General features: G+C 44.0%; 1 protein-coding gene across 9 annotated transcripts in view; it reads right to left on the minus strand.

The window, feature by feature from the left end:
- The window catches only part of ZFYVE28 (zinc finger FYVE-type containing 28), a 312576-nt gene that overhangs the window by 206768 nt on the left and 82944 nt on the right, over nt 1-22864 (minus strand). For 5 of the 9 annotated variants that reach the window (XM_074992350.1, XM_074992348.1, XM_074992349.1 and 2 more), the window contains exon 2: nt 8670-8745. The exons of the other annotated variants lie outside the window; for them this stretch is intronic. In XM_074992350.1, coding sequence (XP_074848451.1) covers nt 8670-8726 — 57 coding nt within the window. In that variant the 5' untranslated portion in view covers nt 8727-8745. The remainder of the gene's footprint in view (nt 1-8669; nt 8746-22864) is intronic. 9 annotated transcript variants of the gene reach the window in all.

Raw genomic sequence — 22864 nt, forward strand, 5'->3', positions numbered from 1 at the left:
GAAGCACCCTGTTCTGTTTCAGGAGAAAGTGCAGACAACAGAAAACTCTGCAGTCCCTCCCTGAGAATCAGGCGGCCTGTGTAGCAAAGATGGAGACTCTGGAGGAAGTAAACAGACCAGCAGAGCATCCTTCTGGCTATGGTCTTATTTCAGGGACAGAGAATCAGGAAATAAAATAGGGAGTAGAGTTCTTTGGAAGATGGGATTTACTTTCAAAAAAGCCCCGCCTACACTGCCTTTTTTCTTTCAAAAGAAGCTCTTTTGAAAGGCAAATATGCAAGTAAGGTGCCAGATAGGTAAATCAGTGCCTCACTTGCATTTTCAATTTCCTTCATTTGCATGCTTCTTTTTAAAGGGGAATGCAAGTGTAGACACAGCTCATGTGATTGGGGCTTTTATCATCTTAATTGGGAGATTTCAGCAATTGGAGATATCACAGTTAGGAAGCTTTGTCAGATATTTCAAGCTTTCCTAATTTCTTCTAGGGTCACTACATGTCGTAATAATCAGAGCTTTGTCTTTTATAGGTGCTTGTTACTTGCATTCCATCCCTATATTTCACACTTGCTATCTGGTCACCCTAACTTCCTCCCAATCTTCTTTCTTATACCCCTTCATTTTATTTAAAGGAATTCTCTCCCTCTGGTTTTTATACTCTTTAGAATTTTATTGTCCATAAGGTTAAGGGTTACTTTACATCTAGGTAAGCTATTCATAATAAAAGTAATTTTTTTCCAACTTTCCAACTTTTTGTTTTTTAATCTTCTCAACTTCTGTTATAGAATCATAGGGCTGGAAGGGACCTCAGGAGGTCATCTAGTCCAGCCCCCTGCTTCGAGCAGGATCAACCCCAACTAAGTCATCTGAGCCAGGACCTTCTCAAGCCAGGACTTAAAACTCTAGGGATGGGGATTCTGCCACCTCTCTAGGCAACACATTCCAGTGCTTCACTATCCTCCTGGTGAAGGAGTTTTCCTAATATCCAACCTACACCTCACCCTCTTTAACTTCAGACCATGAAGTTTTGCCCACGAAAGCTTATGCTACAAAATATCTGTTAGTCTATAAGGTACCACAGGACGACTTCTTAGCTACAATAGACTGTTTACAGCCAAGGTACAGTAATCTTTTCAGAATATATACAGCAATTCCTTAAGCAACTGCCATTGAAAGCTAAGCAGCTTGTTTGTAAAAAGGTGATTAAATATTACACAACATTCAGATCACTGGTGTATTTTGCAATTTTTTTAAATCACTCACTCATTTTCATTTCCAAGACCACAATACACACTAGTCTGAACAAGGGTCATGCGTAAAATGGAATTTCACTTTACATCCATTATGTTACTGATCAAATAATGTAATAATTGCACACATATTTTTGGTTCTACTTCCTCCTACTGAAATCTAACAGACATAGATTTAACACAAGAACATGTACACCCTAGTCTCTTCTCATCCAAATATTCTTCTGTACTTTTAATCATTATGCCAGTTCCTACAAGTTTCCATACTTTTAGTATTGACTTTTATGACAAACTGAATTAAAGTAATACAAATTTTCTTCTGGAAGACAAAGGTGAATAGATTTGTGCTCATCTTATGAAGAGAGGCTTTTAGCAACCATGAGGCCTTCTTGAGCAGGGCCAACCCAACCACATAGGTGACCTATGCTGTCACCTACTGTGCTGGGCTTTATGGGTGCCAAAATAGAAAACCGAACTGAATTTTTTTCCTCTATTTAAAAATATATATTGATATCTTACGTCTTATAAACAAAACTATCACATATTTTACTTATAAAACAACACATCATTCCAATGACAAATATATATATTTCACATTGTGGAGCGTGGCAGTGTATGTAAACAGTAAAAATGTCACAGGACACAGCTTCGAAAGAGCACTGCATGGATATATCCTGGTCCCCAGGCATCATAACAGTTCAGTTAGTTTTGTGGTGTTCAGTAGGAATTTAAAGGTCACCATACTTGGGGTTGTTGTCCTTCTGTACTCACCACAACCCCCCCACATCCCCTGCCCCACTCTAAATACATGCCTTCCCTCTCCCCCAGAGCCAGATTTCCCCAGGCCCTCCCACTTAGCCAGACACTCCCAGTCCTCCCCACCCGCATTCTATATCAATGCCAGCAATTCACCAGAGCCACTGCTACCATCACAGCCACCACCGGGACCAGAAGTGTGGTGGCACCCAGGCTTCTCCCACCAAGTGGTGGAGCGCATGCACAGAGCAGATGGATGTCACTCCCCACATGCGACTCTAGGAAGAAGCACATTTAAAGGCTCCAAAAACTGTATATGGCTCCAAAGCCAGACTCACTACACTGCGGTGTCCTGTTCAGCACATGTAGTGAGTGGCAAACATATTGGATGGACACAATCGAGTTAGTCATTCTCAGTAGCCCAGTGCTCACTAATCTTGCAGTTGAGTTAGTGTTGGTCCCCACTTCACGAAAGCCATTCAGTGACCCATACCAGCTGTTCTTCCATATTACAAGCAATTATCCTGAACACAATGCCTACAAAGAATTTGTATTGTGTTAGACTTGAAGAATTTGATAAGAAGTTTTAAAAAGATTGTGCAAGACTGTAAAAGCAGAACCATAGACTACTAGAACTGGAAGGGACCTCAAGAGGTCATTGAGTCCCGTCCCCTGCCCTCTTGGCAGGACCAAACACCATCTATATCACCCCCAACAGGCATCTATCTAACCTGCCAAATATCTCCAGATTCCACAACTCCCCCGGGTAACTTATTCCAGTATTTAGCCACCCTGACAGTTACAAGTTTTTCCTATCGTCTAATTTAAAGCTCCCTTGCCGCAGTTTAAGCCCATTGGTCCTTGTCCTATCCTCAGAGGCCAAGGAGAACATTTTTTCTCCCTCCTCCTTGTGACCCTCTTTGAGGTACCTGAAAACTGCTATCATGTCCCCTCTAAATCTTTTTTCTAAACTGAACAAGCCCAGTTTTCAGTCTTCCCTCATAGCTCATGTTTTCTAGACCTTTAATCATTCTTACTGCTCTTCTCTGGATCTTTTCCAATTTCTTGATCTCCTTCTCGAAACGGGGTTTCCAGAACTGGACACAAGGCTCCAAGTGAGGCCTAATGAGCCCTGAGTAGAGTGGAAGAAGGACTTCTCATGTCTTGCTCGCAACACTCCTGTTAATTACATCCCAGAGTCATGTTTGCTTTTTTTGGCAACACGCTATTGACTCATATTTAGCTTGTTCTCCATTATGACCCTTAAGTCCCTTTCCGCAGTACTCCCTCCTAGACACTCGCTTCCTATTCCACATGTATAAAGCAGATTATTTCTTCCTATGTGAAGTACCTTGCTTTTGTCCTTATTAAACTTTATCCTGTTTACCTCAGACCATTTCTCCTGTTTGTCCAGATAATTCTGAAATATGAGTCTATCCTTCAAGGCAGTTGCAGCCCTCCCAGTTTGGTATCATCTACAAACTTAAAGCATACTCTCTATGCCAATATCTAAATCGTTGATGAAGATATTGAACAGAACTGGTCCCAAAACGAACCCCTGTGGAATCCCACATGTTATGCCCTTCCAGCATGACTGTGTACCATTAATAACTACACTTTGAGAAGGGCTATCCACTGAGTTATGCAATCACCTTATAGTGGCCCCATCTAAGCTCTATTTGCTTAGTTTATTGATAAGGAGATAGTAAGGCATTTGACATGGTCTCGCACTAATGTCTAGGTATACCACATTCACCGCCTCTCCCTTATCCACAAGGCTTGTTAGCCTTTTTTGACAGAATATCTGATTGGTCTGGCATCATTTGTTTTGTATAAATCCATGCTGGTTGTTATCTATCACCTTAGTTTCATCCAGATGTTTGCAGATGAATTGCTTAATTATTTGCTCCATTATCTTTCCTGGCACACAAGTTAAACTGACTGGTTTATAGTTTCCTGGGTTGTTCTTTTTTCCCTTTTTACAGATGGACACTATGTTTGCCCTTGTCCAATCTTCTGGAATCTCTCCCAGCTTCCAGGACTTTCCAAAGATGATAGCTGAAGGTTCAGAAACCTCCTCTATCAGCTCCTTAGAATGCATTTCATCAGGCCCTGGTGACTTGAAAACATCTAATTTTTCTAAATAACTTTTAACTTGTTCTTTTTGTATTTTATCCTCTAAACCTACCTCCTTCCCACAAGCATGCATTTTGTTAGGCATTTCTGCATCGGCCTTCTTCACGAAGACTGAAACAAAGAAGTCATTAAGCACCTCCACCATGTCCAAGTTTGTTGATATTGTTTCTCCCTCCTCACTGAGTAGTAGGCCTACCCCGTCCTTGGTCTTCCTCATGCTTCTAATAAATTTATAGACTGACTTCTTGTTACCCTTTATGTCTCTAGCTAATTTGAGCTTGTTCTCTGCCTTGTCCTTTCTAATCTTGCCCCTGCATACACACATTGTTTGCCTATATACATCTTTTGTAATTTCTCCTACTTTCCACTTTTTATATGACTCTTTTTTGATTTTGAGATCATGAAAGATCTCCTGGCTAAGCCAAGGCAGTCTTTTACCATACTTTCTAGCTTTCCTATGCAGCAGTGTAGTTTGCTTTTGGGGGCCCTTAATAACCTTGCTTTGAAAAACTGCCAACTCTCCTCAGTTGTTTTTCCTCTTAATCTTGCTTCCCATGGGACCTTACCTACCAGCTCTCTGAGTTTACCAAAATTTGCTTTCCTGAAATCCACTGTCTCTCTTTTGCTGTTCTCCCTTTCACTATTGCTTACAATCATGAACTCTATGATGTCATCGTCACTTTCTGCCAAGCTGCCTTCCACTTTCAAATTCTCAGTGAGTTCCTCCCTATTTGTTATAATCAAATATAGAACTGCTTCCCCCCAGTAGCTTTTTCCACCTTCTGAAACAAGTCATCCATGCAGTCCAAAAACTTTCTGGATATTCTGTGCCTCGCTGTGTTAGTTTCCCAACATATGTCTGGGCAGTGGAAGTCCCCCATCATCACCAAGTCCTGTGTTTTGGATAATTTTGTTAATTGTCTGCAGAAAGTCTCATCCACCTTTTCTACCTGGCTAGGTGGTCTGTGGTAGACCCCTATCACAATATCACCCTTGTTTTTTACCCCTTTTAATTTAACCCAGAGACTCTCAACGTCTGTCTACTGCATCCATCTCCGCCTCAGTCCAGGCGTGCATGTTTTTGATATATAAAGCAACACCTCCTCCTCGTTTACCATGCCTATCCTTCCTGAGTACATTGTACCCTTCTATACCAATATTCCAATCATGCGTATAATCCCACCAAGTTTTTGCTATACCAGTTATATCATAGTTGTGTTTATTAGGATTTCAAGTTCTTCCTGGTTATTACCCATGCTTCTTGCATTTGTATATAGGCATCGAAGACATTGATTTGCTTTTGCTTGCCAGTTCTGCCTACTTTCTCTTTTTTCCTCTGCTATTATAGCCCATGATCCGATCCAACCCAACTCCCAGCTCTCCAGGTTTTTTTTACTTACCAGCTTTGGTCACCTGTCCCCACTGAACCTAGTTTAAAGCCATCCTCCCTAGGTTCGCCAATCTTGATTCAAATACATCCTTCCCTTTCCTCGAAAGGTGAATTCCATCCCTGCTTAGCAGTCCTTCAAGGAACAGCATCCTATGATCAAGGAAGCCAAAGCACTTCTGGAGACACCATCCTCAGAGCCAGGCATTCACCTCCAGAATGCACCTGTCTCTGCCTGGTCCTCTTCCCTGGGCAAGAAGGATTGAGGAGACCACCACCTGCGCTCCCAACTCCTTCACCCAAACTCTCAGAGCCCTGTAGTCATGCTTGATCTGCTCAAGGTCACGTAAGCACTTGTAAAATTAAGACTATGCAGACTATTGCTGTTATTTCCATATTAGTCATTTTGAATGCTGAGAAAATAAAGGTAAAATTTCATTCTAGACTTCTCATTTTTCTTCATCAAATGTGTATGTTGGGGAGAGAGGGCAAAATCACAGTTCACCTAGGCACCAAAAACCCTTGGCCTGCTTCTGAATTCCCAGGTCTTAAGAAAAATTGATAGACTGCATCTTTACGTGCAATAATGTTGTACAATGCATGGTACCTTTGTACCGGTATTAGCTTTTCATTTTAAATGGGAAAATGGACAGAAATGTACCAATCAATAGTAAGTTAATGTATTTCAAAGCTCTTGGTCATAGTTACAAACAATTCAAACTATTCTAAAACAGTGATTTTCACATCAAGAAGCAGCTCTATTAAGCAGAAGATTCACATTATGGTGGTATTTGGTGCCTTGAGTTATACATGCACAATTCCCAACATTGCTATGGGAATCATGCACAAAAAGCCCTGTACACTGTGCTGAAAATTTATCATATGGCTCAACTGTAAGCAATTAATCTTTTGGACTTATAGTACTCTATATTACAGTAGAATGCACAGGCAAAATGTTAACATTTTAATTCTTATTAGTATGAACAAAACCACAAATTTACAGAGACAGCCTCTCATGTGGGCAATTTATTTTGGAGTGGCAAAAAAATAAAAATATTTAGTTTTAAACATAACATGAAAACTAATTGATTAATTGATTCAAATATTAGTATTGCAGTTTTCAGAAAGCTGGAAGAAAAATTCTCAATGTTGTTAATAAATTCAGATACTCCTACAATTGGAGCCACTGAAACAGTGGAAGGCTCTGATAATTAGCTAACAAGAATAGAGAGATAGAGAACAGAAGATCAAGCATTCAGGTGGGAAAAGATGGGAATAGAAAGAAGGTCGACAAAGGTGGAGATTCCTTCACACTTTATGCCATAAAGTGGAGAAGCAGGATAAGAACAAATGCACAACAATTTTTCCCAACCTGAGAGTCACTCTCCTCCATTACATGCTAGATTGGGCTCAGAGATGGTGAAAACAAGAAAACAACTTTTTTCACAACCCTAACTTCAGCCCAGAGAGACTCTTACAGACAGGACAGGGCTGGCAGGTAGAAACCTCACGTAAGTTGCTACCTCTTCAGCTAGGCGATTAGCACAACCACCAGCAGTCCTAAACAGTAGAGTTAACTGGAAAATGGAATGTGAACCATGCAGAATTTTGACATTGAAAAAAATATTACCCTGACATAAGTTAAAAAAATGTTTCTCATAAACGTAAACTCTGCAAAATTTCAATTCAGAACATTGAAACGTTTTGCTTCAATAGCATAAAAACATTTCATTCTGATAAACCTGAAATATTAATACAAAATTATATATATTAGAAATATAAAAGTATACTCTTCAAAATAAACATTCCCACAAGACATTTTGATGAAACTTTCTTCAATGGAAAATTTGAATATTTTTCAACTACTTCTATTTCGAGGCACAATTTCCTCCTCTTCACCACTATCTTTTTTTAAAATTTAAGCTGTCACTTTTGTTCTTGCATAATATGGGAGACTTTTACAGGTTTCTACAGGTGCCTTTCTGAAGATCACGTACCTAGAACATGTTTTCACTCAGAAAATATATATTATGTAGGTGAGTGCAGGTAGCAGTTCCATCCCTTCCTCCAAGCCCTCACACCCGAGCAACATGGCTGGGAGCCAGGGCAGGTCAGCACAGTAGGGCCAGGTAGTTCAATTTCTGCCACAACAGATGAACCTAGAGCTGGGCTGAGTGCTTGCCTCCCCCAGCTTCTGCCACTCAAGTTCCCACCCCTACCTCGCAGAGCCCCATAAGAGCTAAGTGCCCTCCCACTGTAGGGGAAGACCACCCCCTCCCCCAGTGAGCAGTTTGTGGCCCCACCCTCTCCTGCTCTCCCCTACCTAGGATTGGAGGCTGTATGGTGGGTTGTACCCCCCAGCAGGAGCACAAGGAAGGCGGATGACATGTGGTCCCAGCCTTACCCATTCCCTCCATAAAACTTATTAAGTTCAGCCTTCAAGCGAGTGGTGTTTTTTGCCCATATTGCTGCCCTTGAGAGGCTATTCTAGAACAGTGGTACCCAAACTTTTCGGCATCACACCCCCCCCTTTTGGATTTTTGAGAAACCTTCATGACCCCACCTCTTCTTTACTATCATCTAACTCCTCCCTTTTAACAAACAAAATCTTGATATAAAAATGTTTTTTAAAATTAAAAATAAGCACTAAGTTTTCGTTGGCCCTTGCGGGTACCTGGTGCAGCCCCCGCTGCCTGAGCACTGTGCCAGTTGCCAGAGTCGCCCGTACCAGCTGCCCCGCCCACCTGAGACCGGCGCTGACAGAGCCGCCTGCCTGAGCCCCACACCACCAGGGCCAATCGCCCGCTCACCCAGCTGTGGGCCAGCCACCCGAGCCTCCCGCCCAAGCCCCAGGCTGCCCAGGCCAGTCACCGCCCTGCCAGTCACCCCCCTGAGAGCCCTGTACTACGGGAACCAGCCGCCTGCCTGCCAGCCTGAGCCCTGCAATGTCGAGGCCAGCTACCCAAACCCCATGAATCCTGCCAGGTGGCCAGCCACCCAAGCCCCGCAAGCTGCCTGCCGCCCAAGCCCCTCCCCTCCCACAAAGCCAGCCACCACCAGCCCCCTGCTCTTACCCCATCCCCCTGACCCAAGTCAGGCACTCCCAGCCCCCCATCCACCCCCCTCAACCAACACTCACTGACCTTTGCATGTGGGTCTTCACCAGCTGCCTGCTTTTTATAGCGGCTGCATCGGGTCATCCGTGTAAAATGGCAGGGGCTGAAAAGTAGAAGCAAAAGGCCAGCTCTTTCTTTGGGTGGGGGGAAAATGATCGGGAGGGCTGGGTCACCTCACACCCTCCTCCTCTGGGATTTCTTCATGTCCCCCCAGGGAGGCATGCCCCCCAGTTTGGGCAACCACGTTCTAGAACTTCTTTCCTCTGACGATTAAAAACTTTTGCCTAATTTTCAATCTAAACTTGATAGCCAGTTTAAATCCATTTGTTCTTGTTTTCATGTCGGCACTTGACGACTCTCTCTCTCTCTGGTATTTATCTTTCTCATACATTTATAGAGGAAAAAAAATCATCTTCCTCTCAGACTTCCTTTGGTTAAGCTACAAAAGCCTGTCTTTTTTTTTGTTTCTTTCCTAAGTTAGGTTTTCTATTCCTCTGAAGGTCTTAGTAGCCCATCTCTGCACCTGGTCTCATTTGAATTAATCTCTCAAACATGGGAGACCCGAACATAGGAGACCCAACTACTGGAAGAAAGAAGTTAATGCAAGCTAGAGGGTGCCTGCACAGCACCGCAGCCAATGGATCATGAGCTCTTGGGGGAAGTCCATCAGAAAGCAGCACCACATATAAGGAGCTGCTCCAGCAGAGCTGGAGCAGTTGGGTCCTGGCCAGGGATAGTGTAGGACCAGCTCCCTGACAGAGCTAACACCTTAGATAAGTCAGGGCTGGGCAGGCTAAGAGGAGCTTGGGAAGGGTTCCAGTCTGACTCTTGTCACACTGCAGGCCCTGAGGTAGAGGGCCAGAAAGTGCAAGAGGCCACAGGGGAAGAGGTCCAGGGAATAAGACAGTTAAGGGGAGAGAAGAGGAGGGCAAGGCAAGGCTGCCACTATGGGCCAGGTCTCAGAGTAGTGCGTGGGACTGAGTCCCTTACCTTCCCCCACACCTAGCCACGCCAAACAGTGGTGAATATGGGCTGTGGCTTGCCCCTAAGGTAGGGGGCTAGATATAGGCTGTAGCTGGCCGCGTCAGTGGGCGCCCTGAACAAGAACTGCTGGGATCCCCGGAGGGGGGCAAGGAACAGTAGTTGGCACGAATGGAGGGCAGTGTCCTGAAGAGGACCTGACAATCCTGGGAGTGACATGGGTTCTGAATGGAATACAAAGTAGAGCAGGGAGTGGTGGCAGACAACACACTGCCAGAAGGCAATGCTCTGCTGAGGACAATGAGCTAATTCTGTCACTGACAGTCAGGAGGCACTGTAGCAGTGACAGTTTCCCCATGACACACAGTAATCCTGGTGAGTTGTCAGTGGTTCACACAGAAAAGGTGTTTCTAGGCATCTCATTGAGGGTAGTCACGAGGCCAGTGCTATTCAATATTTTCATGAATAACATGGACAATGGAGTGGAGAATATTCTTATAAAAATCTGTAAATGACACCAACTGGTGGGAATTGCAGCACTCTGACAGGATTAGATTTCAAAAAAACTTTGCAAACTGGAGAACTGGTCAGAATTTAACAAGATGAAATTCAATACAGGTAAGTTTAACTTCAGAAGGAAAAAAAGATACACAGCTACAAAATGGGGAGTAACTGGGTAGGTATCAGTAATGCAGGAAAGGATGTAGAGATCATAGTGGATCACAAATTGAGCATGAGTAAATAATGTGTGCAAGTGTGAAAAAGGCTGTCCCATTCTACTCAGCACTGCTATGACCTCACCTGGAATACTCTGTTCAGTTCTGAGTACCACAGCATAAGAAATGGACAAACTGGAAGAGAGCTGAGGAGCACACTAGAAGTGACAGAAGGTTTAGAAAGCTTCACCTATGAGGAAAAACTAAGCAGGACTTAGTCTAGAGAAGAATGAAGGAGACCACCTTCCTGCACCATCTCTATTTTAACCCCCCAGATATCGATTGCAGACTCTATCCCTGCAGACCCTTTCTGCTACAAACTTCTTGGTTTATACTTGCTATCCAGCCCCTCCCCAGATGGGCTTCATCATCAGTTAACCCTGACTGTCTCTCTGAGGTGCCTCCAGGTAAATTATTAAATTGGTCTCTTCAGTACACATGAAATGCCTTTGGGGCCTGTGTGGGGCACTGTGAGCAGTTCACACCTTGGACCGCGTGACCTAATGGATAGGCCCCCTGGCCAGGGCCTGTTAGGTGGGTCTGCAGCCCCCACCCAAGCATCTATGAGTTGAGTTTGGGGCATGGCCCTGAGAACCTAGTTCCCCCTTTTGGCAGGAGAGGGGTTCCCCATGGAGGGACTTCCCACTCCCCTCAGTACCTGGGGGAGGGTCCTGGGCTGTGCCCTCCAGTGGCTAAGTGGGTGGCAGTTCTGGCCTGGGGCCTCCTGTCACAGAGCCAGCTCTTGCCTCTTCACTGGGCAGCCCCAGACTGAGCTAGCCTCCCTCCCTTTATACCCCTCCAAGCCTGACACTGGCTGCAGGTGAACAGGGGTGGGGCTGATTGGGCTAACAAGCCTTGTTTAACTCCCACCCTTGCCTGGCCTCCCTCTCACACTGCTACAGGTACACATCCCCATCATACCAATATATGGGTTTAAAATTATAACCACTGAAAACCAAACTTGCAATGGTTCCAGATAACTGAATCTTGGCCTGAAGTTACTTCTGTCTGGAATTTCTACAGGTGGGTAAAATTGATACAACTTTCTCTCCTATTGTCATTGTGATTATAGCACAGTTTTGGCTTATGCCTGGCTATTGATTTAAATAACACTGATCCCTGGTATAGCAACGGTTGTTGAGAATTACTATACAATAGCATTGGTAACTGATTGCTTACACTGCACTGCATTACAACAATTTAAAACAGAATAAAGGGACTAAAAAGCACTTTATGTATCTTACATTTATCAGTAGCGTATCTGGATTCTGTTAGTCTCTCTATTAATCTGTCCTCTTTGTCTCCCTCTGTAGTTTCAATTAATATATCAAAAAACTCATAATAGAAATGTTAGGACCTCTCAGGCTGTGTCTACACAATGAGAAGAATTTGATATTTAATCAATCAGACTATTTTACCTCAATATTAAATAATTAATATTAAATAAAAGGTCCACAAAGCTTCTTGAAACTCAACACGGAAAAAAGGTGGGTTGAATTTCCGCATCCCTATTGTCCCATGGAAGTTCGACAGTGTGAGTACTACATTGTGGCTACCCATCCCCACAGTGCCTTAGCCCCAGTTGCTTGTGGTTGTTTCATGTAGGAATCCCAGAATTCCAAGCCCTGTCTCAGGCTTCACTGCATCACTAATGGTGCAAAAAAAAAAAAAAAAAACTGGAGATCATGCCATTTCCTGCTGCAGCATTCCAGCACAAGCATGGATTTATGAATGCTCCAACTCATAGCATAGATCATTTTGGCAACCACAGCGGCTCTCAAACAATTTGTCCTTCAATTCCAAATCTCAATCCTACTGGTGGTGCTGCTGCCAATGAGGATGGTTTGGAAGAGCAACTCTCTCAACTGCAGTCCGAGAACTCAAAGCTGCTGGCAGCCAGGACTGAAGTGCTGACAGCAGAGCAGTGGTTTTGGACTTGAGACCAGCACTTGCTGGTGGGATCACATCCTTCTGGAGTCCTGAGACAACAGCAGTGGGGGCAGAACTTTCCCATGTGCAAGTCCACCTTTATGGAACTTTGTGATGTGCTGACACCTGCCCTGAAGCTCAGCAACACCAAAATGAGGCAGGGTTTAACAGAGCAAAAGCAAGTGGCAATTGTGCTGTGGAAGCTGGCAACCCCTGACAGTTACCAGTGAGTGGTAAATCAGTTCGAGGTGGGCAGATCTATGGAGGGGTCAAGTTGAAATGACAGCTGTCTACACTACCATCCACCAGTAGTCACGCTCAGGCTGCAGCAATAAGGAACAATTTAAAAAACAGCTTTATGACTGATCTGTAACGCCCATACTACCTATATAATTCTTTGCCATAATGCCAATAAATCATGCCATGCCATAATGAATAAATGTTTGCTTGGTGGGACGGGGTTAGCTTGCAGTAAATAGAATGCATGTGGTGAGCAGCTGTGCCTTCAGCCCCCCTACCCAACCCACTCGGTTCCCGCATCTGCTGCAGACCAGGAGGTATCACTGCTCAGCTGTGCCTTCAGAGGCATTCACCCTCCCCCAACGTGCCTGTTTTGATTTGTATTACCCGTCCCCGCACCCAGCCCTGCGCCACTCCTGCAGGACAGGAAATCCTATTGAGCTCAAAGGAATGATTTTATTTTGGCAGGAAGAGAGGTTTAAGTGGCTTTTCAAGGGTGCTTGCAGAGCCTTTTGCAGTGGCCCTTGCGTCAGGAGCATCAGGGTAGCCTTGCCCTCCCTCCCCACTTGCAGGGACTGTGACGACAGAGGAAGAGGGGGGGGTAACCTCTCCTCAGAGGACTCCCGCCAGCAAGTATCAGCTGATGCCCTGCTGGGTTGGGAGTGCCTCTGCAGCTGAAGCAGGGAGCAGAGGATTGCAGTCTGCTTTGCTAATTGCTGCTGCTGGAGGTCACCATTCTCTTGTTAAAGTGTACTTGACTCTGACCCCATGCAGCTGTAATGTGATGCCACTGAACAGTGTCCTTTGTCAGGGTCTTGTGCTGTGTCTCAGTGTTTTCCATATGCTGCAGATCAGATCTTGTTTGCATTTCTTCTGTCTTCTGGTTTTCTCTGCAATGCTGGGCACTGGGTCTGGAAAATGAAGGTCAAAATTAAGATCAAAGCACATTATGTGAATTGTAAGAGCAATGAATGGGTCTCTCTGTGTACTATCAATGGAAGTATACTTTTGAAGGATGGGACCGTAAGTATACACTGTACAATACCTCACCTACCATCGCTTATACAGCACATTGCTTTGTGGATATGGTAAGTTATAAGCAATTGTCCTCTTTTTGGTAGGAATGGGAAGGTCTGCAAATCAGGGCAACATGCCAGGTGTCCTGCCCATGTGTCCTGTGGCAGTGAAAAATGGACGGGTGCATGTGGGGGTCTAATGTATAACAAAAATGTTTAAAAAAATGTATATATCCAAAGAAAGGCTGGATATAAAGTGACATGGGAGGGGAAAAGCAAAGCAGACGAATTCCCCACAGGGTGCGGGAAATTCCTGAAAACTGAAAAGAAATGCTGCTTGGAAAGAGACAAGGGATGGAAAATGCCCAGGAGAGCACAGCAGCTGCATGGCACCAGGGAGTCCTGGAAAATGCAAAGAAATGGTGGAAAAGAAATGCTGGGGGAAAGGGATATGAAATGAGAAAAGCACAGCAGAGCCCAGCAGCAGCTTGGCACAGAGGAGTCATGAAAAAATGAAAAGACATGCTGATTGGAAAGAAACATGGTGGGGGAACCACTGCAGAGCCTGCAAACCGCGTTGTGGGTTGGGGGAACGGAGTGTCTGCTGGCTGCTGCAGGCAAATGTAAAGGGCCAGGAAGTATGTTAAAAAATGTTTAAAAAAATGCAAATTCCCTTACTTCTGCAGGTTGCCAAAGACGACGTTGCCCTCTAAAACTAACAGATAAGGAAAAAAGAACAGATACTCCTGCTGTGTGACCAAAAGCTTGGGAAATTTGCTAAAATGCTATGTGGTGCCACGACACCCGTTCGCTATTTGGTTGCCTGGCATAGCAAGGTGTGCTACCGTGGAAGCTGCAACAAGGCAGGCCTGCCCAAGGACCTTGTGGGAAAAAAAAACACAAGAGTGCCTGGATGAGGCCTTTGAGATCTCCAAGAGGGACAAGCACTCCATCCCAAGAAACATTAATATGCTGTTTCGAGAGGCACAGAAGCACAGCTAGCAAACTTGTAGCTATTCACAACCCTACAGCTGTACCCACCTCCCACCTGCTTCTAGCGTGTAGAATAAATACTCACCTGAACCACTTGCTTCAGGGGCCTTGGGGACTGGTGTGGAGGGGACCAGTTCCAGGTCAATGGTGATGAGCTCCGGGCTGTCTGGAACTACTACTTTTTTCCCCTTGCTCATTGCTCCTTTCCTCCTCTCCACTGCCCTCTTCCTCCAGGCCACTTTGCTCCTCCAGGCTCACCCCAAACTCCTTACAAGAGCCTCCACGAGTGTCATAATCCAGTCCAGGCTCCTTGGTGGGGTTGCTCCCCATAAGCATGTGCAGGTGTTGATAATAGCGGCAGGACCGTGGAGCCACCTTGACTGCTGGTTGGCTTTCCAGACGTTTTGATAGGCCTGACTGAGTTCTTTAATCTTCACCAGACATTGCATAGAGTCCTGGGAGTAACCTCAGGTGGCATCTCCTCTGCCATCTGATCACAGATGGCCATGTTTCTCGAGGCCATCTGAAGTCTGTTCACCACCAATTTGTCTCCCCAAATGGCAATGAGATCAAGAATCTCCTGGTGGGTCCAACGTGGGGCTCTCTTGTGAGCCTAAGAAGTGCTACTCACATCACTCTCCTGAGTGTTCATGACTGCTGTACACAGCCACCTATAATTGCTACCGATGAAGTGCAATGGCCAGTGATGCAGTGCAATGTGACGGGCAAAGGGATTTTTTCATAATGGACATCCTTTTCATTTGCAGGGCTGGGCTGCTAAATTCCAATTTAAATATTAATTCAAATTCAATCAAAACATTGCGGGCTTACTTTGACCTTCTTCCTGCACACCTGACAGCAGTGCACAATGAAATGGCCATACTTGGAGGGTCACCGGGTAGCTTTGTAGGATACATATGGGTCACTTCTGGAGACTAACAAATTCATATTAAAAACATGGTACTTCCACACTTGCCTTGATTCAAAATGGATGCTATACCCATCCTGTAATATTGATATTTCGTAATCGGTATGATGGCTCAATAAATCGAGTTAACGATAGAATGTGTGAAGACAGTCACGTTTTAATATCAAGCTAATGCCTTAGTATTCAAATTTACCTTGTAGTCTACTTGCAGCCACAGTTCTGCATTGTGCCTATGCAGAGAGCAGTCTATCTTCAGACTCCAAACCAGAAATGAATAGTTGCTGTTTCACATTCAGTGAACCAGCGATTAAAACGAATTGTTCCCCTTTTTTATATTAAGGCAGCCCACCAACTCAATTTTTTTTTTTTTTACCCCACCCAGTTCCAAATATATCAGAAACTTTACATAACAACGGAGCTAATCAATTTCTTGGTGGCGGTTTGCCAATTTCTTCTTTCCTCTGTGCCTACGCATAAGACAGCAGACTTTGGATTCTTATACAGTGGACTTTATATAATGTAACTTAGACAAGCAATATCTGTTGTGCAGGCACTGATCCAAATAGCTATTAACTTCCTGAGAGTTCTTGTTCCTCCTTAATACGATTTTCAAAAATAGGTTTAGGTTCTTTAAGAAACAGCCTGCACAAAATGCAGATCTTCTCCCATTCCAACTCAAGCTTATGCTACAAATTCAGATGAGAAAATAACTGACCAAACAGAAATAAAAATCTCTTGCAAGTGTAAGAATGAGCCAACATTTAACCAGATGGTGTAGCAACACAACTAATCCTGCCTGCAGAAATAAAATAAACTCCCCTATTCTCCTTGCACTTCTCAAAAAGACCATTTTCCTGGAGATTTGGGACTCTGATTTCGGCTTCGGCACAGAATGGACATGTAAATCTATATAATGTCCAAAGAGACTTGGGCTCTCTGCCTCAGTTATTCCATCTATAAGAAACAGACAACACTACTTACAAGCAACAACATCCTAATGAGAAAGCAAGATTAGTTATCTAGGAGCAATGAAGTTTCCCAATCCAATTCATTTGAGTTTAAAAGTTCAGTCCTTTTTATCTTAGTACAGAGGTGGTTTTAGGAGTGAAAATTCTATGAAAATACAGGACTCCCAGAGCATGGGAGCTCATCTTAGCTAATAGCAGCTAAGCAACTTATCCTCCATGAACATCTCATTCTTTTAGGAGGGGGAAAAAAAACCCAAAAAAAACCCACCACATTTTTCTAAAAGTAGCAGATATTCCTGGGAACATCAGAAGCTGAAAGAATTCTGTACCATATACTCTGGATGAGCTGTCATATGACTCATTTATCTTCTCTAACGTACACCCACTTGAAATGACATGCTTTATTCTGTCCACAATAAGTGTTCCCGCCTCTGATGGAAGAAGTGACATCAATTTTAAATCAAATTTTGATCACTTAAAATAATCTAAAATCTCCATTTCCTGCCAAAGGCAAACTCCCTGTTCCTCTGCAAAAGTAAGGTGTGTGTATATTTAGATCTACTTGGAAACAGTCTGCAAAGGGAAAGGACAAAAGTAATACTACTTCTGTTTTGGTTTAATGAAAAAGAGGACTTGATATGATAGGTTTTATAGTGCAGTGTCCCCATATGACACCACAAGGGTTATCTTATAAATCCATATTTGGAAAGCATCTGTCGAAGATGTATTACTGAAAATTAGGTTAATAAACAAAGTTTTGAAAGAGAAAGCAATTAGATATATAAAAGAATTTCTAAGGAAATTAGTAGAAAGTTATACAAATTAAGTTTTGGAATTCTTTAATTCTCTCTTCCGTCATTGAGTTGGTTTCCTTTGAAAACCTCTTTAAGCCAAAACTACAATTGCCCTTGAAGTATAATGAATGTATTTTTTGTACTCAAGGCTTTTAGTTGTTGTGTCATATCTTTGCTTAAGGCAGCATCTATTTTTTCATTTCAACAGTCTCTTCAAAAACGATGTAACACACAGAAATGGAAGTCATTTTTGTATAGTATGCCAGAAGTGTCTACTTTAGAAATTGGCCTAGATTCTCAGATTAAAATTTCCAGATACTACAGTACCTGACGTTAAACATGTAATATCTAAACATCAGTTTTCCTACACAATGTGTTCATAAAGAAACTATTTCTCTCCCCTCTTTACAAAAAAAGTAATCAAATTCCTCTGTATAAAATGTTGTCAAACTGTCCTCTCTCATCAGCAGATTTAGAGAAAAATCATTTGGCCTTATTCTTTTCTAATATTGCACTTAGGAGAAGTCCGAGAAGGAAATGAATTAATTTTTTTGTCTCCTTCAATGGCTTTTATTATTACCTTTTTGTAATTGGTCCATCTACTACATCTCTGTCTTCTACCGTTAGCCTGAGATAAGTCTTATTCAATATGGAAGCATATGCTGGTTTTAATTATGCTCTATAAATTCATAAATACTTAGGGTTAGAACTGCTTATTTCTCTGATGCTGAAGCGCAAGGAGTTATCAGTACACCCAACCATGTGCTAAAAGAAATGATGATGTCGCTTTTTCTCGAGTTGATTAGCTCTTGAAACAAGCAAAGAAGAAGTATCAAATAAATTGTTGTGGGGGAGCAGTCATTTGCATCTCTTTGTTTTTTAAAAAGTCAATCTTTAATTTATAAAGAATCTTACATATACGTAAAGATTATTTATGTCAAAGAGAATCATGTTTGCATGAGACTGACAGTGTGGGGAACATAAGACAGCCTCAGAAAGTAACAAGACAATTATTATGGGTAACTTCTAAAATTTTTCAATGTTACTGTGTATCTACATCTTCAGAAGAGGGCTGAGTCTGGCAGACATCCTACTGGCAGCTTGCATTAGGGACAACTACGCTGAAGACCACAAAAAGAAATCAATGGGAAGATGAAGCAAATGGAAAGTTGAGGTTGCAGAAGCTGGAGAAATAAAGAAGTCAAGCTGCAACACGTCAAATCTAAGCACACTTAGACTACATCTACCACAGCATTATTTCAAAGGGCGAACTTCTGGAAGGTATCTTCCAGAAGATTGCCTTTTGAAAGAGCACTTGTACACAACAAAGGATTGAGATTTCTAGCCACTCTTTCAAGAGACTGGTTCATTCTTTCAAAAGAGCATGTCCACACAGCTCCGGGTAGTCTTTCAATAGAACAGGCTAGGAAATGCCACCGACAGGGTCACATGGCTGACAAGCCCTTCTGGGGGCCGCTGCTAGCCGCTCCCTTACAGGGCCCCTCCAAGACACCCTTGCCCTGCACACACTGAGGACCGCCAGGCTGTCAGCAACACAGCAGACCCCTAGCACTGAACAAAGCCACTGCGGAGACCCCATGGATCCCCAGCAGCTCCCCAATAGTGAACTCAAGCCCATGGTGCACCTGCTACCAGTGCTTGTTGCCATCCTCCAGCACCTCCAGTGGGTGGGGGTTCATCCACCTGGCCGCGGTCATGCAGGCTGTTTCTTTGGGGTGATATCCACGCCCCCTCTCCCAGACAAGCCAGTGCCTGTAGAGCTATCCCACAAGCTGCGAATGGTGGGACTGGCTAATCACAGGGGAGACTATGACACTGGCTCCAGAACTTACGCATGACAAAGCGGATGTTTCTGGAGCTATGTCACTTGCTCACCACCATCCGTCAGCACCAGAATACCCACATGCAGCCTGCGCTCCACCTGGAGAAGTAGGTCACCATCACCATCTGGCAACTGGCCACCCCATACAGCCACCAGTCAGCTGGGCACCAGTTAGGGGTGGGCAAGGTGCCCAAGGGCCATCCTCATGGAGCTAATGCATGCTCGCATCACACACCCACCACGGGGACAGGGAATGGGGGTCCTGGAGCACCCAGTCATGCACCCATGGGCGCTTACGCCCTCCATCCCCTGCAGGTCATCTGGGTAATCAATGCTGTCCTTCTGCAGAGGGTCATCCATGTCAGGGACCTAGAAGTCACCCTCACAGGATTTGCACCCTGGTATTCCACGTATGTTTTGGCACATTGGACAGGACACACATCACCTTCTGGGCCCCAGACCACAGTGCTGGAGGGCACATCAACAGAAAAGGGTATCATTCCATGATGCTCCAGGCTCTTGTGGACTTCCATGGATGCTTCTTGGACATCTAAGTGGGCTGGTCGGGCCGAGCCCATGATGCCCAGGTCTTCCAGAAGTCCTGGCTTGGGTGTAGGATGGTGGAGGGGCCATACATCCCCTCACAGGAGCTTCCCTGTCAGACACACAATCATGTACCCCCAGCACAGCGGCTGACACCGAATACCCCCTGCTCCCATGGCTCACACAACCCTACATGGGACAGACAGACCTGAGCCAGGACCTTTTTAAATAGAGGATAGAGCCTGTCTAGAGGAGCCAGAAGAGACAGTGATGTCTAGGGACCCCTCCTCCTCCAATGTGGGCTCTGGCTCCTGGGCATTGGCAGGGGTCCTAGCTGGTCCTTGGCCTCCAACTCTGTCTCAGACCCCAGCTCCGGCCCAGCAGTGTCCAGCACCTCTAGTGGGGGTGGGAGGCTGCATCCATCTCCTTTGGCCCAATGAGGCAGTGCAGTTCCTTTAGGTGGGGGCAGCTGGTGGGCATTGCCCTGAGCTGTTGGCCACATCCCAGGCACAGCAGTAAACGTGTGCAGTTCTTTCAGTTTTGACCGCCCTTGCTATGGCGTGCGGCTGGGGTGCCCCCAGGCACTCAGGCTGATGGACAGCTGATCGAAAGCCACAGCCTTACGGCACCAGCCACTAGTGTGGAGGAGGACCGCCTCATCCCGCACAGTACTGGGAAGTCTTTCACCTTGGCTTCCATCCACAAGAGGGCCCTCTTTTCGTAGCTCTGGCTAAACTCCTAAGCACCCTCCACCGACTCAGATGGGAGCCCTCAAGAGGCACAGGCCTCCTTGACACTTGCCCCAGGGGTGTCCAGTGGCTCATGGGTGGGCTGGAGGGCATGCTGCTACAGGCTCGTAGATCTGGTGCTGGTAGCATGCTCTCAGCTTCCTGCCACAGGGTTTCTGGATACTTGCAGCTTTAAATGTAGCCAGACAAAAAGACCATAGAGCCCTGATGGTGCGGGCAGAGGAATCTCTGCACACGAGCTGGCCAGCACCATGAAGGACTGCTTTTTTGAAAGAACAGCCTAGACAGCATCTACATGTTTTCTTTCAAAAGACACTTTCAAAAGGGGGCACTCTTCCTGAAACAGAATGGAAGAGCGATTTCAAAAGGAGTGCTGCATTCTTTCAAAACTTCTTTCAAAAGAACCCTCTTTGCATGTAGATGCTCTGCAGGATCTTTTGAAAGAGCCCCTCCTTTTGAAAAAACTCGCTAATGTATACATGGCCTTAGTGTACTGCAAGTTCGGATGCAAATCTACCTCACTCTGGCCTGGTGTACGCTAAATGCCCATGTGGACTGTGCTACCATACATTAAGTCTATTTTTGGAATGGGGGAAGATTAAAATGCACAAGGGTTCTTTAAGTGAGCATCAGGAGGGTCCATGCAGACTCCTGTTGTGCAAGCAGCTAGATACCCCAGGTTGCTACAAATTAAATGCTTGTTAAGCTAAACCTGAAGATTGTAAAATCTTTCTGAGGCAGGGATTGTTTGGGTGTTTTCTAATACATCAGGGACCTGATCATGAGTGGTGTGTCTTGGTGCTAATATAATGCAATATTAAAACAGTAGATCAGGTCTGATTTGTGCAGGGACTAGATGAGGACATGAAACTTAAAATGTCTTACAAAAAGTCAGGGGAAGGCAATGGTGAGAAGTAATGTTACCTAAAACAGTAGCTTGCTGTGAATCACAAAAACTTTTACAAAAATGTACATTGAATGCACAAGTAAATGCACAATAGGAAAAGCAAGAGTTTTAAAATAAAGACCATGTTTCTTAGGTCTTCTAACTGCTTGTATTTTTATCTCTATTGTATTCCCTTTCATCCTCATTTTTGTCTGTTTTTTGTTTTTATTTGGAAACTATTTGGGACAAGTGGATTGTGTTGTGTTTAATAAGTGCATAATGTCATAAAAATAAATGGTGTTTTGGTTAAGTGGGATGGGAGCTGTAGGGTTATTGGGAGCCCAGAAAGAAAAAGGTTACAGTAGTCCATATAAATGGCATGCATCTGACAAAGCGGGTCTTTGCCCACAAAAGCTTATGCTCCAATAAATCTGTTAGTCTAAAAGATGCCACAGGACTTCATTGTTTTTATATAAAATGACACCAACCTGACAAGTGTGTGTGTGACCTGAGAAAGTAAGGAACAGTTAGACATTTCTGAAAATATTATGGAGATCATGCCTCAAACTAACCTTGGCTACATTGTCAATATGTCACTACTTATTGGATCCATCCCTGCTATTTATAGATGGGATAACGGAGGCAGAAAGGCTAAATGATTTGGCTGTGGCCATAAAGATAGTCTGTCAAGAACACAGCATTCTTAATGATGTGATAATTTTCTTGCATTTCTTCTAGACATAAATTCCAGGAGGGTTGGGGGCACGAATGTCTGCATATGTGAGCATATTGTCAGTATTCAATATATAAACCAATGAAAAATTATTATTGTAGAGTAGAGCATACTCTACTGATGCTTACCTCCCACTCCTGCCATCCCAGGAGTGGTTGCATTTCAGTAGTTTTGTTTATATTTGTGAAGCATATCAGGTAAAAGAAAAAAAAAAAAGATACTTTGTTAGAATTTAACCTGTCACCCATAATCACTTGCTATGCATAGCAGATGAAGTACAAGTTTGTCATTATTGTATTTAACTATTCTTTATGGAAGTTAAAGTATTGTCACTTTTTCCCCCTCTCAATTCCTCAAACTTCTTCAGGCATACTGAAAAGCTTATGCTCCTGCATGTTTCAGCAGTTCCCCTTACAACCCCAGAAATGGGGCTGCATCAATATTATTAATTTGACAAGTCGGAAAAATGAGTCAGTCAAATGCCCCACAAAGCAAGGACTCAGATCTCAAATATTTAAAAAAAAAAAAACTACACACACACAAACACACCCTACATTTTCTTTTATTACTTCCCCTACCCATTCAGTAACAGGGAGTCACAAAAATACATATATCCCATACCTAATCCTGCCAGGGATACTCAAAATATTGGGTAGGGTGATTCTGACTCCCTGCTAAAGGAGCTCTGATCCCACCTGTTTGTGCACTATCCAGCAATCAATTCTGGTCCATCTAGCCCAGTATCCTGTTTTTCCAACAGTAGCCAATGTCAGATGCTTCAAAGGAAATGAAAAGAACAGGGCAATTATCTAGTGATCTGGTCTGCCTCATGCAACCCCAGATTCTGGCAGTCTGGGGCTCATGGCCACGCAAAGCATAGGTTTGCAAGCTAGCCCTATCAGT

Source organism: Carettochelys insculpta, chromosome 4 (genome assembly GCF_033958435.1).
Source record: "Carettochelys insculpta isolate YL-2023 chromosome 4, ASM3395843v1, whole genome shotgun sequence".
NCBI lineage: Eukaryota > Metazoa > Chordata > Testudines > Carettochelyidae > Carettochelys > Carettochelys insculpta.